The sequence below is a fragment of the Lepisosteus platostomus genome, chromosome 3, assembly GCF_059453375.1.
Source record: "Lepisosteus platostomus isolate fLepPlt1 chromosome 3, fLepPlt1.hap1, whole genome shotgun sequence".
Classification (NCBI taxonomy): domain Eukaryota; kingdom Metazoa; phylum Chordata; class Actinopteri; order Semionotiformes; family Lepisosteidae; genus Lepisosteus; species Lepisosteus platostomus.
Window position 1 is genome coordinate 21,218,990 of NC_142613.1, and position 17,450 is coordinate 21,236,439.

Genomic DNA, 17,450 nt, shown 5'->3' on the forward strand with positions numbered 1-17,450 from the left:
ATATGTCTTTGGACTGTGGGAGGAAACCAGAGTACCCAGATACATAAAATAAGTAATAGTAACAGCACGATAAATGTGATACTGGGGGATAAATGGGACATAATTAAGTCTCTGCTTCAAGATTCTGAAAGTTATAAAACTGACATGATTTAAAAAATCTGATATTATTATGAAATATTAGTTTTAAAATAATATTGACTACTACCAATAATATGGAAATAATAATATTTACAATTACTGAATTACACTTTTATCAATGACAAATGTTTCTAAACATTATACTTCGGTCCAAGGGTAAGTCATAATGAAAAACAGTTTTTTTTCACTGAAAGCTTGTTTTAATCCCTTCATGTAGTCTCTCTTAGACTATACTGCTTTACTTTGCAGGTTTGTCTTTCATGCAAATCCATCCACTCAATATTAATGGAAAAACAGCATTAAGATGTATATTTCTTTAGTACAGGTTGTACTAAAGTGACCCAAAGATATGTTAAGTTAGGAAAAAAACAGAATGATGAGTGCAGAAAAAGCATGCAATGTTCTAGGTGAGTCTAAATAATTCTATGATTGCCACTAGTAATACATCACTCTGAAAAGAAGCGTTTATTTTAGCTGAAAATGTAAACATTTAATTGTAAACTGGACCCAAGACAGCAAAGAACTTTTGAAATTCCTCATCCGATTGCCTCCCCAATTTTTTTTAAGAGAAGGCCATTAGGCTTAACAATTTTAACTTTTGTATTTAAAAAGCAATTAAGCTGCAATGCTGAAGTCAAGACTTGCTTGAAGAGTAATTTTTCAACTGGATATAAATCCATCTGGGGTGTTAGCATTTCTGCCTCATAACTTTAGATTCCTGTCTTGATTTTAGACTGAAATTTCTATGAAAGTTCCATGTTCTACCTTTTTTTTTGTTTTCTACAGGAACTCCAATTTCATCCCATGTCCCGGAATCATGCAACATCAGTTGGTCTGAAAACTTTTCTATGATTTTATCCCTGGTCTGTATACCGTAAGGAAGCTTGGCACACTGCTGTATTACTTTGCCCTGATGAGATTAGTTCTAATGCCTCTTTGCCGTAGGTTAAGAATCAAATAAGGATTGAATAGACTTGTAATATCAACCAAGCACTAACATAAGAGGAATATATTGATATATTTTACTAAATAGATATCAACTAGGAGTCATCTAGTTGATGAGGAACACAGAGGAAACATTAGTCAAGTTCAAGATCAACATCTTTACGCAGAGGATCTGTTCTGATAATGCAAACACTAAATATGTTTACTTAAAAGCTATGCTATTCATATTTTAGAATAAACAGTAGTATTTTATCATACAAGGCCCTTATTTTGATTTCTTGACAAAAAGAGCCCTAGCTAGACCCCCCCATCATACTCCAAGGCCTTGGTATTTGCTTCCAGTCTTCACATTTCAAAATAGACTATTATTAGTCAAAGAATAGACATAAAAGTCTGAACTACTTTCAGGAAACCTTGTTCATTCACAAGCTAAAACGTTGTTGGACTGTTTAGCTACAAGCATTCCTGTGGGCTACAGAGGCTCAGCATTCAGAGAGACAGTGCACTGACCTTTCTGCAATGTGCAGCTGTTTGGCTTCCAGCGAGAGTTTGCTCAGAGTTTTCCACATGGCCTCAGTTTCTGTTGACATTTCAAGGGTCTCCAGGAAAGCAGAAGCCCTAAAATAAAATATTATGTCAATAACAAAGATTTCTTTCACTTAACCATAGAAGTTATTGGCAAAGGTTTAATCATTTTGCACATTAATAATTTAGGTTTTGAATTATTTTTATTCCATTCTGACAGATCAGCAGGATTAACATCTCCTTAAGAACAAAAACACTAGACCAAACTTTGCTCCTGTTATCAATGGATTTTGATCACATTTCAGGCCTTGTAAAGCTACATTTACACATCAACAATGAAACATAATTGTCACTTTAAGTGTCCAAAAAACACATACAGTACAATTACATTGCCATCTATATGTGATGTTCTCATACCTGTAATAGTCTCCATCATCAATGGCTGTGCCAAACTCAATGAGTCCCTCATCCAGAGTATATGACACAGTGTTCACACCTTCAGTCACAATGACCTCTGTTTTACCATTGCTTCTCTCCAGATCTATTATGTCACCCTACAAATGGCACAAACAGAATCTGAAGATATCTCTTTGCAGTTTGCTTGTTTACCACAATTTGTTGTATTTTAAACAGGTAAAATGGCTACTTGATGGACAGTGTTTAACACTGTGCATTATTATATTAAGCTCAGGAGGGTAGCTGCGTCAGTATGCGTAGGCTCCAAAGGAACAAGTAATAGGTTTATTCTATGCTGAAAAGAGAAGAAAGAAAACACAACATTTCGGTTGTGGAGCCTTCTTCAGGTGTGAGCTCACACCCGAACAAGGCTCCATGGCCGAAACGTTGTTTTCTTCTCTTTTCATTTATATACAGTATGTTATATTGTTTCTGCAAAATATTTTGGCTTGCAAGTTAGAGCCTTTTATAAATATTCAAGTACATGTATTTTGAAAATGAATATCAAATACATCTGCTCTTACTCTGACAATGTAAGCTGATGCTTAAGTAATCTATAATAGGATAATACATACCCTTATGTTTTGATCACTAAGACACCTAAGACTCAAAAGTGTTTCTAAACTAAAGAAGCAATAAACAAATTAAGCATCACTAGATAATACACATGTTCAAAATATGGATAACTGGGAAATAAGAAGTGACTATCCATGATTGTTAAACATTTTTCACAGAGGTTACCTCTACATATAATTAGAATTAGAAAATAAACACTATTAATATTACATGAATATGTATTTTAGAATAAGGATACTAAAGTCAGATTATACAGTGTTGTAATAATCTAAAGACATGCCCAAAAAAACAGTTAAATAAATCATTTAAGGCTAAAGTTACACATGGAAAGTAAATTTACAGTAGATATCTTCCAAGTAAAGAGCACTGTTAAACAAAGCTACAGTACCATACTGTATAAGTTGTCCTTAATACTTAAGAAAGTACACAGATGGATCTCCTGCTGTTAATATTTCCTTACCTTGAGAGGGAACATAGTGACCCTCTCTGGACTGTCAATGTTATACCACACACAGAGATTGCCTCTATTCTGAGCAACAATCACATCGCTGCCAGGCACCCATTGGACATAAGAGCAAAAACTCAACACTGTGGTCTTGACACTATTTTCGATATCATATAACTGCAACTGGAGAAAGAGAAGGCCAATTTATCTATATATCATTACTCACAAACAATAGATACAGACAATGTACATATACTGTAATTTCACAACTGGGCTCAAACATATTTACTAAAGTTTACTAAACTTTGACTAAAGCAATTTCAAGAGATACCTTACAGAATTGCATTTTCACAAGGAAATATATGAATAGACAGAGGTATCATATAAGTGGTTCATAGGACAATTTGCATTAAAAAGTTTGAGGAACCTGGAGGAATGCTAACAGAAAATTGCAGAATTGAATGGAAAGAGGGAAGACAATGCATACAGTATATTGCACACCTGTTCACTCTGTTCTTTGTTTTGTTTCTTGGTCTAGGATGATTTTTGATAGAACTAAAATTTTAGAATGTCTTACCCGTAATTTTTTGTCCCTGAACAGCAATTGGCGTCCAGTCTCATTCAATTCCAGCCAGTCAATTTTGGTGTCATGACTGATGGTTCCTATGTTAAAGCCACCTATAAGATCAACTGAAAGGGTATGGAGAAAAAAAATTAAACAACTGTTAATGAAAGGGGCAGATGTAAAATAACTGTGCATGTATTACATAACATAAACACAAAGTCAACAACAATGTTCAGCTTGAGAAATGTATAATTATTTTTTTAATTTCTCAAAAGTAAATAAAACCTGAATCATCTTTATTTACATTTAAATTTACACTGTGTAAAGAATGAGGAACAAATTGTTAAATTCCTCCTCTTTATGCACAGAATATAGTTTCAAAGAAGTTAAAGGCTGATATTTCAGAATGACAAGAATACTGTACTATTTATTTCATGACTAAGCTAAAGATCAAAATTACTGCAAGGGTAAATATAATTTCACCTCTTAAGACAGTTCAGTTTTATTACATTAAATGTTTCCTCCTGTTAAATTGTAAATTGTGTGCAGTTTTGTAACAGATATCTTGATGACAGTGCCCAATCTATATTAATCTTAATCCACATATACTCTTTTGCATATGTAATGCTGTTCCTCTGATTTTAGACCATTGTTCCCTCATCTAAACAACTCAGTGACCCCATTAATTGTCGATAAGTCTGAATTTAACCATAACAGAAAATGAATTATACTATTAAAAATGAACATAACATGTATTTTGTAGTAGGTGTGTTTTCATTCAACAGCTACTGCTGGTGTGGCTGTCTGTGGGCTCATAACTCCACATTGGAGACTTTGAACTGTAACAGCACAACCAACAATTCTCTTTGATTCTGTGACCATGTATAGACTTATGAGGTCTAACCATCATAAGAAATGTCATCCTGACTTTGAAGCTATAAGATGGTATATTTATAAAGGTAATATAAATTATATCACTTTAGGACATTTCTAGTTGCATTGTTCAAGGTACTACAATTATGGGACACATCTGGGACTCTTGCAGATTTTCTTTTCTTACTCACAATACACAGAACTGTAACCCATGTACAATGGGTAAAAAAGAGGACTTAAAAATCTAAGGTGTTTTGGTAAGGCAGAAGAGAAAAATGGGTCAACTCCTTGGAAACTTTACAATACATTAAGACGTAGTAAAAGCTACAGCTCAAATTTCATTTAAACACAAAACTATTTTCCACCTGCATGGTAAATTAACAAATTAATTTAAATTATAAGAACAGAATGAGGATGTTTGAAAAATTCTGTATTTTCCATTTAGATTGGGATTCTTGGAATGTTGAAAAAATAAAGATATAAAATGGAATCAGGTTTTCATTCTCACAGGCTGAAAAAAAAAGACAGAAGGACTTCTTTCAACCTAATTAGCATACTAACTGGACAGTCCCGTAACAGATGGTGCTCAGTGTTGACTGATTTGAGCTTTGACACTATTGCTGTGAAGTCACTTTTTAATTGAAAGACACTTACTGCACAAACATATGCTTAGTTTGAGGTCTTCCAGAAAGTTTTTAAGTAAGAAAAAGGAGTAAAAAAGCTACACAATAAATTCAGTCATTACTGCATTTAAATTTAGAAGTGCTTGTTTAGTATTAAAGTATTAATTTGTGAAGTTATACTTATTTCTTAAATGATTAACATTTAATGATTCACTACAAATTTTACATTCATTACTATTAATTTTATTATGGTACATGAATAGAAAGTGGTCTGAAGCATCTTACCAATTGCAATGGTCTTGATATCAATTAAGTAAGCTAGCTTTTTGTTGTCTTCTATGCCCCTCTGTTTTCTCTCATTCAGTCGAACACTAAAAGCATAAACCATTGTTATTGTATTACAAAAGTATAAATACTTTTCTGAAATACTCACAATTAATTTAGGAATATTTGATTTGATTGCTTTACGTCTGACCAAACGACACATACTGAAGTCCATAGACAGTTTTCTGTTTGTAGCATTCTCATGGATTTCAAATGCAACATATGTCTATAAAAATACTTGAAATGTGAATGAAACTCCCAAGAACTGATAATAGAAAAAGTATCAACAAACATGAGACCATCCCCTGCATTATCTGTTTTTAATGTCACACCACAAATACCTGAAGGTAGGCAAGGAAATTTTAATTTCCTGGCAGAAAACAGTATAGTTGAGACTACACTTTTGTAGTTAGTTTGTAGTCACAAATTGCACCTGTTAGCTAAATCACTGGGCTTATGTTTTATCTTGCATGACTATGAATACACTGTTTGGAAAAATTCAATGCAACCAATGTCCTAGAAGACAGACAGATAAGGTGTAGACAGTTAATGTGTGGAAAGGAATGCCTAGTGACCTTAATACAAACCTTATAATCTACAAGTGCCTTTCATAAAAGCAAGGAAGGTAATGTTTGCAATCAGTATATGGTATTCTACCCAAGTGGTTCTTTAAACAGAAGAAGCTGGTTATTGTGATATTCAATTTTTTCATGATAGGATTACCTTTTCAAATGCTCTATCTTTATCATCATTATAATAGTTATTCAGTTTCAGATAGATATTAAGTTGATTGACTGCATTATGAGTGTATGATACTCTGTTGTCTTTGACTGTTGGCAAAATAGACAAGTGAGCAAAGTATCTCTCTAGATTTTTGTAAGCAGCATATTAAGTGACCGCAGTGACATTTAAATGAGAAACACAAGCACACAATAAAAAAACTAAACACAAATAGATAAACTTGTAATAGCATAAGAACCAAACTGTACATTACTTGACTATTATAATATTCAAACTGTGACAACTAGGTAGAATAGGGCAAGACAATTTGCTTGGACCAACATGAACGCAGAGCAATGATTCAAACATAGTTAATTTATTCAGTTAGTTAAAAGATCTTCATGCCATTATACTACTATAATCCCTAAGATAAACACACTATAATAAAATTATAGCTATGCTTTTAAAATTAATTTTCCAAACTACAGGGACAATTTCAGTTAAAATGGAGAAATACTGCCACCTGCTGACAGATAAGTTTGGGCAGTGCTGCTTCATTCATACCCATGACTTTTTTTCGTTAAGCAATTTTCACACCACATTTAAGCAGGCCTTTTCTCTTAAATGTATTACGTTTACTCATTTACCTTGGTAGAACATTTCTGAAAAGTTAACCATGCAGGAAAAGGAACTTAGCATCTAAATGAAAATGTTTAATAAACACAAACAGATTATAACAGTAATAAACTTCCATATCAAGTGTATTTAGCACTTATTTTCATAATCCTGGTCCTTTGGGCCATTGTGTCTGCAGATTATCCAGGTTAAAGAGCTAGGAAATGTTAATACATGGGCCTAATTAAGCCAATAACAAGATGATTCAAGTCATTAAGAGCTCAGCTTGATTGAAGATTTGTAGACATACAGTACCATCACTCAGGACTAGGATTAATGATCACTAATCTATAAAAAACATATTACAACAAATGCAAATATGTCCAATTGGTAAACAGGTAATTAGAAAGGCAATGAATTCCTTGAAGTTGTTTTCTATTCTGAATAGATTATTCTCCTTTGCTCAAAAAGCCAAATTACCATTTACCCTGAAACACTCCAGCTGTTTTCAGAACACAATACAAAAAAAATCAAAATTGCACATTTTAAAACACGCTGAAAGAAGCCTCACCTGATGAGATGTGGGTTCATGAACTCTGTTCTTACAGATCCTAGGATTTCATTGCTTCCATACTCAACCAGAGTCAGTTCCCCAGCATTGAAGATCATACACACCTAGAGATTTAGAGATTAAGAGATTATAACAGTCCAATTAATATCTAGATCAATCATTATTTTAAAACGGTCCTTTGCAGATTACATTTAATAAACTACAAAAACTGTTTCAGCAACATTTTGCATATTTGGTCAAAATGAGGTTGATTTGTGAATTAAGATCAAATGTAATGATTTGAGCCTTTCAAAATTTAACAATTTCAGATACTAAGAGTACTATACTGAGCATTAAAAAGGTGATCGCAAAGCTGTATCTGTAAAAGTGGGGGCCCTAACAAGAAAGAAAAAGTACATTGCCTACAGTTTCGTTTTCAAAGAAAAACTTCTCATTTCCTCCTGATCCCTGCCATGCAACCTGGAAGACAACAACAGATCTTTCAGGAGACATTACCTCGTTGCACCAAAATATGACATTGTCATTCAATCATTTTGTTTCTGCTACATTATATACAGGGAGTGGAGAAACTGGGAGAAGTAATTCTGTGCATTTGTTATTTTGATTTTTAATTGAAAGCATCTGGGAAATAATGAATGAATGATTAGCACACGACAGCAATAAAAAGCCTTTACTTTTTATTAAGACTTCAACTTCAAACACAGCACCGGGATAAGTATATTAAATGTCTCTTATTATATCAAAGAAAGAAAAATATACCGTAGGGTATGTGATTAGGCTTAACATATGGTGATTACAATTCAAACATACTGAAATGAACAACTACTATAAGAATAGCATTGTTAGTCATTTAACCTGTAATGTGAGGTAAACCCACATATGTTCAAATCTACTGTGCTTCATTAATTAGCCACAATATATTATGGAACATTGTTTTAATTCTATGCCCACTTTAGCACTTTGGAATCATCTTTGAGAAATACAGTACTTTCAGAAGATATTTGTTCTTGGTTTAGTCAAATGATCAGCAACCACAAAAGAGAGACACACATAGTCAACACAGCAAGTACAAAATAAATTAAGGAACGTGTACAACTTTCTTCCATATGGTATATTCAAGACAGGCATTTCTTACCTCACTTAACTTGTTAGAGCCCAGATCTCCTAGAAGCAAAGTGTCCGAGGTGTGAGCCACTAGATACCTATCCTTTCCCATGATCTTAACTTCATCAACCTCATAACCGTAGTGTGACTTCAGCACCACACGGGTTCCAGTGGATAGGTTCTTCACTATCACCTGCAGGCATGAACATTTATGCTTATGGAGTTTGTGAGATTTTTTCAGTGCCATAAAAAGCGAATGGTTCTCATGGTCAAGTGTCAAGCCAGTTGATAAGGTCAGATGCTGGACTGGATAAAATTACTATAATAACATAACATAGGACAGCAACACAAGTTCAAAGAATTTGACAGTTTATCATTTTAGGAATGGCAATTCAAATCTACAATCCCCCTTCTAAGAGGAAACAGAATTCTCTGTCAACAGTTACCACATGTGGTTATTAATAATAGGAGTGTCCAATTCTGTTACTGGAGGAGCAGTGTGTCTGCAGGTTTTCAAACTCTCTTTAAAATAGTGGCACCTAAAGATCTGTTAGAAATTTTTAATCCAGTTAAACCAGTAACCAGAAAGATGGTTTAACTAGTTGAGAGCTGAGTCGGAATAAAAAAACCTACAGACACTTCTACCGTATGGCAAATGTTTGCTTCATAATGTGTAACCTCAACATAAATGTAATATATAATATTTAAAATTAAATTAAAAAATCCACATGAGAACAGACCCACAGATGGGTTGCATAATGCTGTGTGGTAAACACTTGGTTTAAAGGACTTTACTATACTGGATGTTGGATTAAACAGACAAAATCTGATAAAATCCAAAACATCAGACTTTCCCTGCAACAGCGGAGAAATGCACAAATAATAAAACAACGCAAAACTAAAAACAACTTAATTATAAAATTAGGAATATCAATGGTGCCCTACAGGGAGATAGTCAATTGCTTATGATGGGTGTTGTTTTTGTTTTATATGCTTTAACACATTTTATACAGTATATGACATGAAATAAAAAGCTTGTTTATATTAAAAAAGGCACAGGATCATTTTTCGTTGAGTGCACTGATTGCAGTTAAAAATATCCATCCAAAGATGAAGTATGCATAAAAATATTATATTTATTTTCTCATATATAATACTGTGTTTTAGGGTAAAATAAATGGTATTTGTGATTTAACAGACAATTACAATAACATCCAATAACAATAATTGGCAATAACAGACATCCCTTTCTACCTAGTTGTCTTTTCAAAGGAGGGTTTACTGTACATGTACACAAAAATACTGCACAGTGGTATGGTAGATAGAACTGCTGCTTTACAACTCTGGGTCTTGCATTCAATTTCGAGCTGGAGTGCCCTCTATGTGGGGTCCATGTAAATCTACAATATGTTTTCACTAGGTGCTCCAAGAGACACGCTGGTTAGGCTAATTGTTTGTCTCTAAATTGCCTTTTCGATTTGTTACACATAACTGGCTGGAATTTCAAGCATGAGATCTTTAAGAATTTAATAATGTGATCTTTAAGAATAAGAAACTACCCTTTTTTAATAATGCTTCAAAAACAACATTGGTGTTTCTATAATCCAATCTGTTTTATACTTAGGCATACAGTAAGTACCAAAAATTTAACAAACCTCTAACAAGCATATTCTGCATACTGTACAGCTTACCTGACTCAGTCCTACGTAAGTCATTTCAAATTTGTTCTTATATATGCTTCTCCGAAGGCAGCAATCAAACTGTTCTACTCCTCCACATAATGTACCCTGCACAAAGAACGGAAAACAGCACTTTTGAACATTTCCTTAGCATTTTATGTGAAGGATTTACTTTGCCCAATTAAAGTACATCAAAGGTACTGAGACAAAAGTACTTTGTCTAATTTTTAACTCCTCAACCCACAAGCTTCTAGTTCAGATCATACAAGTTCAATGTACCCTGTAGGTTAAGCATTATGCAATGAAATTTGGGGATGTAACAGGAATAAACTTAAAGTCAAACTGCATGCACACTCAGTGAAAATCAAAGATAAGAACCAAGAAAGCACATAATTGATTTTATAGTAATGTCCTCAAAGGTTTTTTTACTGTTGCTTTTCAATTATCTGACAATTAATACTAACAGCACAAAGGCGTGACCCATCCCTCTTCCAGGCTAAAGCTGTGACAGTGTACAGATTAGGAATTTCTTTGGGACTGGCTTCCTCCCAGGCACTTCTCCGAGGACTCCAGTTAAAAACTCGGAGTCTGGAAAAACAGAATACAAATACGGAGAGAAAACAAATTCAAAATCTCAAAGGATGTAACTATTGAAGTTTAAAAAATGATCAATTGTGTTCTGGCCACAAATTATTAAAGATCCAACGGTCATTCTGGTCATTCTTTTAAGAACAGTCCATCAGAGAATTAATTTTAATGCCCTCTAATATCAAGACTGACCTGTCATAGCTGCCAATGACCACAGACTGGCCACTAGGACTGGTGGCTGCCACAGTGAACTCCTTCTCAGAGTGGTCCCGGCTATAGTCAAAGGTCTGGATCACACTGCCCTCCTTTCCATAGGCCACAATCTTCTTATCACACCCAGCAACCAGAATGCTGTTTGCACCCCACGCCAAGGCATAGGGTGGGCAGGAATGTGTCAACAGTTTGCCCTACAGCAAACAATGGAAGGAAGATGCATGCAGCTCTCAGGTACCTCAAAAAATATATCTAAACTGCCATCAAACACAAAAAGGTTCAATTCAAATTTGTACTTTTACAATATTCTTAAATGCAAGCTATGTGACAAATATGTAACTCCCAAAATATTTGGCTTAAACCTCAATAAAATAAATAAGCAATTTAGGACATCCTGTGTTAAAATTATTTGGCCTTTAAAGGAACAATTATGACTATAGAACTACCACACCACACCACAACTACCATAATAATATGCCCAAACACAAGTGTTATCACACTGTTTTTGTAAAATGCAAGATGACTAGAGAATGTGCATTGCTTTTCCAGTCATATAAGTCTTATTTTCTTCTAAACGAAAAGTATACTTTAAAGTATGCACCCTGTGCTCCCTGTGACAACCACAAGCAAACCTACCCACCCGTCTATGACTGAAAACAAAAGCAAACTAACTATAGCCACTCATAAACACAACTCGGGTTGCTCAATTTAAAATGCACAGGGAATCCTGCCAATTGTGTGGGACAGGACCAATTCAGGAACAACCAGGATCCTGCCATTTTACTGCAAGGTGGTGAGAAAAACATAAATGTCATACTTGGGATTCACCTGATCCTTCATCGTCAAAGAAATAGCGCACCACTGTCCCATCTGCGTGGCCAGAAAGGATTCCTTTTCCGGACACACTGACAAAAAAGAAAATTCAATGAGCACTTGACTCAAAGATCACAATGCCACTAATAAAAAATGAAAGTCTTAAATACTTAACACATAATACAGAGAAACAGGATTAAAGTACTTTACAAAATGTGTAGACAGACTGGTCATATACAATGCAATTCTAAGCATAAGACTAAAATACACACTTTGTTGTTAAGGAAACCGCATAGGAATCTGTCCCATAAACTGTGGATGACTTGTTGGTTTTAGTATTGGCAAGACGGACCTGTTGAGATAAGACACATGGATAATTTTTTTTTTATTTTGACTGAAAATTTCATTTTTACTGAGAATGTAAACGTCATCAACAAATATATGTGTTCAATTAAAATTGCATAAATGTATTACTTGCTATGAAGGACAAAAAATAGAGCTAAAATGATGCAAAATGAGATTTTGTTAATAATATTTTGTAGAGAACTTCACAGCACATTTTTAGAGGAAAATAATTATGATTAACAACAAGGCAAATATTCATTTGTCATTTAAATATAGTCTCTTCTTTGGTTTGAAAACTGAACTTAGTTTTCAAAATACTGAAACAATTTAATATTACTGCTGTATCTTAGACTTAAAAAAATGGTATCCTCTCAACTACATTGTAGATATGTATTCCTGCATTACAAATAAGAAGAATCACACTTATGGATCTGTAATTTCTGTGCAGTACATACAATTACTACAAGAAAGGTAACAAATTTGCCACACCTTTCCTTCAGCTAAACCAAAAATAATGGCATGTTCTGCAGGCCAAAGAAGACAAGTCACGGCACTCTGTAAAAAAGGGATGTCATATACACAATCAAGCACGTTGCCATAATAACCAAAATACAAAATAAAAATCAAAGATAACCAAAAAGGAGGACACATGAAATAAATGAATTTATTTTGTTATTATGGGTAGCTGCGTCAGCATGCGTAGGCTGCAAAGGAACAAGTAATAGGTTTATTCCATGCTGAAAAGAGAAGAAAGAAAACATAGCGTTTCGGCCATGGAGCCTTCTTCGAGCGTGAGCTAACACCTGGAGAAGGCTCCACGGCCGAAATGTTGTGTTTTCTTTTTTCTCCTTTCAGCATGGAATAAAACAATTACTTGTTCCTTTGCAGCCTACGCATGCTGACGCAGCTACCCATAATAACAAAATAAATAAATGCTTTGACACTATGTTTTGTTTCTAAGTTGCTCACAAGCTGTTGAAAAGAGATGCAAGCACTTTTTACTGTATCCATCCAGCAATTTTCTAACAACTTCTTTTAATGCGGTGTTACTTGGGAGCCAGAGCCTATACTGGCAAACAACAGGCGCAAGGCAGGATACACTCTGGATGGGGCGGCAGTCCACTGCAGGGCAAACGCACAAACGCACACACTCACATCTAGGGCCAGTATTCCCAGAAGCCTATTTACCTACAGTACCAGTACATTTTTTTTTTTCTGTGAGAGGAAACTGTACAAACTTTTTCTGTCGCTTGTACATCATAAAGACTTTGTTTAAAACAAAAGTACAATTAGGTTGAAGGATAAAGGTACCAATCATAATACCACACTCAATATCTTTGCATGATTTAAGACATCCAATTTAATGTAATCTTTAAAACTCCAACATTAAGGAGACGTCTTAACATAATACAGCCTTCATATGTAGAACTGTTCAGGGAGAACTGTGAGAACTGAGAACTGTGTTTATTACTTTCACTGATAGTTACTTATATACATAATGATTTGATAATTCTGTCACCATTTCCGATGAATATTAGTATACAGTACATCTCCTGAAAGCATGGTTTAACTCAACAAAGTGGATAAAAAAAGTTGGATTTTACTCACTGTCTGAACAAATTTATTGCAGATGACCTTTTTTTCACCCCTGCAAATAAAAGTACCAAGATGTTAAACTATGAGCACACAACGCAAACTATGCAATGAACATGAGAAAAAAATCATTATCCTCTAAAAACTTTTTAACTAACAATTCTGTATCACTCAGCCCAAAGATCCCATGAATTTAATTTAGAATAAATCTGACTTCCAATGATTAACAGAAATTAAAAACTTACCATTCTTCGCCAATTTTGTAAACATAAATGATGTTATCTGTTTGACCTATGGCAATTTTGGTGGAATCGGGGGAAAATGCCATGGACTTGACAGCGTAGCTTTTCTTTCCATACTGAAATGATGAAAGAAAATGACTGAGAAAGGTCTGAGAGCTTTTTTCCCCCCTGTATGTGCTATGAGCATTTTTTTATGTGGTTTAATATTAGTTGGACATCTGCCACAGTCACTAGTTTTTCACAAAGTAAAATGTATCCCGTCTTCACTGGAATCCCAGAATTCCACCATATTATTCCTCTGAGGTCCTTCCCGTTATCTTTTACGTCAGGTGCCGTTGAGAGACAAAATTACATTTTGTTTTTATCATTACACCTAAGTCTTAAAATTTTTTAAGATTGGTATGAATGTGGTGGTATGAATTAAAAAACATTCATACCACCACTGCTTCTGTAACACACAGCCAAGTATGTTCATTCACCGAATTAGTAATTATATAAAACGGCTGAGAAGCCAAAACCGTCCTTGAAGATAAGTAACCAAAACCCAAAAGGCAGAAAGACAAAAAAATATCCATTGAGACCACACTGCAAAACTCTTGTCAGATCAGACAGATCGAAGTGGTAGACACATGGATCCGATAATACTACAGAACTCCCCCAATCTCTCTACCTTTGAATCAGCAGGTTTGGTAGAAAACTTGTCTCTCCTTTCCCCTTGCTCGTCATAAAGCAAGACGACTCTATCCACAGTGCAGACTGCAAACTTCCCATTGTTTGGTGCCCATGCCATGCAAGTCACTTTAGCTGCACCATCCTGTAAAAGAAATCGTTACGGTATGTGCCGCAGCGCCGTTCATATTGAAAAATAACACATTTGTGCTTAGTATTATGATAAGGAATAAGCAAATTAAAGGCCTATGTCACAAAATTATTTAATATACGTCTGGGACGATGAGCATTCTAAAATGCAGTATTATACACTCAGATTTTTCAGCCAAACGGCCACCTATAACTTGTGAACCGGTCATTAGGCCACCATTAATCAAAGCAACGATCTGGTCATATTTATAACTAAACCTATAACTAAACGATAACCTCCTTGAAATTAATATACATTTAATTAAGTATCTTTCACATTTGTTATATCTAATCCCTCTAATTAATTAAAATAATATGCAATTTTTTAAAAGCGACTTACTTGAGGAGTTAGAAGTGTCTTTAGGTGTTTTAGCTGCATATCTGATACGACTGTAAAATATCAACAACAGGCCTCCGCAATAATTTGTCTCATTTAAGAGTTGACAAAAAGCAAATGACTACGGATAGTTTTCAGTTTACATTAATTACTGAAAATAATCTCAAATCCGAAAGATTCACTATGCGCTAGAAACATTTCTGTATACACTAGCTTTCACCCTGGTAACCATGTACGCACAAAGGAATGACGAAACACACTGTTCTGACATCACAATTTGGTGTAGTTTGTAAACAGCCTTTCAGCTCTAGTAGGGGTGTGGACGTTTTCTCGAATATCGCAATGCATCAGATGTTTGTAAATATATATAGGGTCGTGAGAATTGTGTGGGAATGTGGTTTAGTGAAAAAAACATAGATACGAACAGAAAAAAAAAAAGAAGTGGAGATGCCGGGGATTGAACCCGGGGCCTCATACATGCAAAGCATGCGCTCTACCACTGAGCTACATCCCCTACTCGTAAACAAGGATCTCAACTCTTGATTAAGAATTGTCTAGAATTATTTTCTTTTATTCACATACGTACGCGCTATTTTGGGAAGACCACAACCTGTATTATTATTATTATTATTATTATTATTATTATTATTATTATTATTATTATTAATAATAATAATAATTGCTTACACTTATATAGCGCTTTTCTGAACACTCCACTCAAAGCGCTTTACAGGTAATGGGGACTCCCCTGCACCACCACCAATGTGCAGCATCCACCTGGATTGTATCAGTACGTTTTAATATACGTGGAAACAATGTTTTCTCCTGGAAACAATTTTTTAGCTCAGTTTTGCTTCGAACAAAATTTAAATTTTTGGTACCTCTCTGAGCTCTGTCTATCTGCCACAGGCCTGACGGACGGTGGGTGAACTCACTTCCGTGAGAATGAAAATTAAAATTCTCACTTCCTACACAAGGATGGACTACACATACCACTGAAGTTTGTTATACTGTATAGCAGGTCGTACAGGGGTGTATACTAATTATGCGGTGTGGTTTACACTTTTGTAACTTTTTGTACAAATGGCTATACCTTTGTAATATCTACCTATACAGTACGTGTATGGAGGCAAGATTGTTGACTGCAACTTTGTCTTGTACAGTTCATTGACTGCTGCTAGTGTGTAGAGCCAAAAGAATGCAAGAAATAACTCTGGTATTACACCTGAGCGTATGCTAACAAATAAGCTTGCAACTCCTGGTTAGCAGAATAGTTCATAATTCAGGAAGATGGATAATGGCATTTATAAATACAGTATGACCTGCGCTTTTACTGTCATTCCATTCCATATAGTGCTGATTCAGGTTTGGTGAGCATATTTTTTATTGTCAGACTGAGATTTCTGTTATGAACCCACTTGTGCAGATTTGTCAGAAAAGTGCACTATGGATGCTGATTTTGCTCTCTAGTGGGCTTGGTGTCCTCCAAAATACCCACTGAGGATGAATGACAACTACCAGTTTAAATTAGAAAAAATTCCTGGACTTTGAGAAGACTGCTGTACATGTACCGATCACAAGGACTTGGCATTGAGGTCCTGTTTTAGTTTAGTCATATGATTACAAATATAAGCCAGCATGGAGTTGTTTATTTAGGATGCATTTGCTACAAAACACTGAGCACACAATGTGAATTATCATCATTTTAATACTCTTAGGTGTCACCTTCTGATACGGAGGTAACAATAGCCAGACAGTGTCCTTGGATCATAAGCAGAGCTCTGACAATGCACTGTGATAAACTACAGTACCACTGGTGCAGTCTGGTACTGATTGTCAGTGGTGACGACCAGCAAACCGACCCCACAGTCTGTGTACACACTGCAGCTGCTCACCTCTGGATAAAAGAAAATTATGGTAGAGAGAGTCATAAAAAAGGAAATCATAAATTCTAAAATTTAGAAAAAATGTTTACACACTAAGTAATGGAAAACGCTTGTCTTCAGGTCAAGCGATGTTGAGTTACTATACCTGTACATATAGTACATAAAGCTTTTACTTTACTGACAAGGGTTGCTTATTTTCACATATTTACTGTGTATAGGAATGACAGATTTTTCTGTGAAGTTTCCCTTACTATCTTTTTGCTTTATACTTAAACACGGTATTGGAGACCCCTTTCGTACTTCTCTGATGTGTTTTTTTGGCTGTGTTATGGTTGAGAGTGTTGTAAGAGCATTGCTTAAGCAGGCTATTTAAAGTTAACTTTTGAATGTCCTCCAGGCATGGGGTTATACGATGA

General features: G+C 34.9%; 1 protein-coding gene and 1 non-coding gene across 2 annotated transcripts in view; both read right to left on the reverse strand.

Annotated features, from left to right (window-relative positions):
* ift172 (intraflagellar transport 172) overlaps nucleotides 1-15,391 on the reverse strand; it is a 48,897-nt gene extending 33,506 nt beyond the window's left edge. Inside the window, exons 1-18 of the mRNA XM_088624917.1 lie at nucleotides 15,152-15,391; nucleotides 14,624-14,767; nucleotides 13,957-14,069; nucleotides 13,727-13,766; nucleotides 12,608-12,673; nucleotides 12,046-12,125; nucleotides 11,778-11,865; nucleotides 10,940-11,154; nucleotides 10,624-10,747; nucleotides 10,172-10,267; nucleotides 8,512-8,673; nucleotides 7,782-7,835; nucleotides 7,377-7,480; nucleotides 5,432-5,517; nucleotides 3,663-3,775; nucleotides 3,101-3,268; nucleotides 2,026-2,162; nucleotides 1,594-1,701 (exon numbers count right to left, since the gene is read on the reverse strand). Coding sequence (XP_088481043.1) covers nucleotides 1,594-1,701; nucleotides 2,026-2,162; nucleotides 3,101-3,268; nucleotides 3,663-3,775; nucleotides 5,432-5,517; nucleotides 7,377-7,480; nucleotides 7,782-7,835; nucleotides 8,512-8,673; nucleotides 10,172-10,267; nucleotides 10,624-10,747; nucleotides 10,940-11,154; nucleotides 11,778-11,865; nucleotides 12,046-12,125; nucleotides 12,608-12,673; nucleotides 13,727-13,766; nucleotides 13,957-14,069; nucleotides 14,624-14,767; nucleotides 15,152-15,190 — 1,937 coding nt within the window. The 5' untranslated portion in view covers nucleotides 15,191-15,391. The remainder of the gene's footprint in view (nucleotides 1-1,593; nucleotides 1,702-2,025; nucleotides 2,163-3,100; nucleotides 3,269-3,662; nucleotides 3,776-5,431; nucleotides 5,518-7,376; nucleotides 7,481-7,781; nucleotides 7,836-8,511; nucleotides 8,674-10,171; nucleotides 10,268-10,623; nucleotides 10,748-10,939; nucleotides 11,155-11,777; nucleotides 11,866-12,045; nucleotides 12,126-12,607; nucleotides 12,674-13,726; nucleotides 13,767-13,956; nucleotides 14,070-14,623; nucleotides 14,768-15,151) is intronic.
* A 199-nt stretch (nucleotides 15,392-15,590) lies between these two features.
* On the reverse strand, nucleotides 15,591-15,662 carry trnaa-ugc (transfer RNA alanine (anticodon UGC)). The gene has a single exon. It is a non-coding gene; the product is annotated as a tRNA-Ala (tRNA).
* Nucleotides 15,663-17,450: the final 1,788 nt, after the last annotated feature.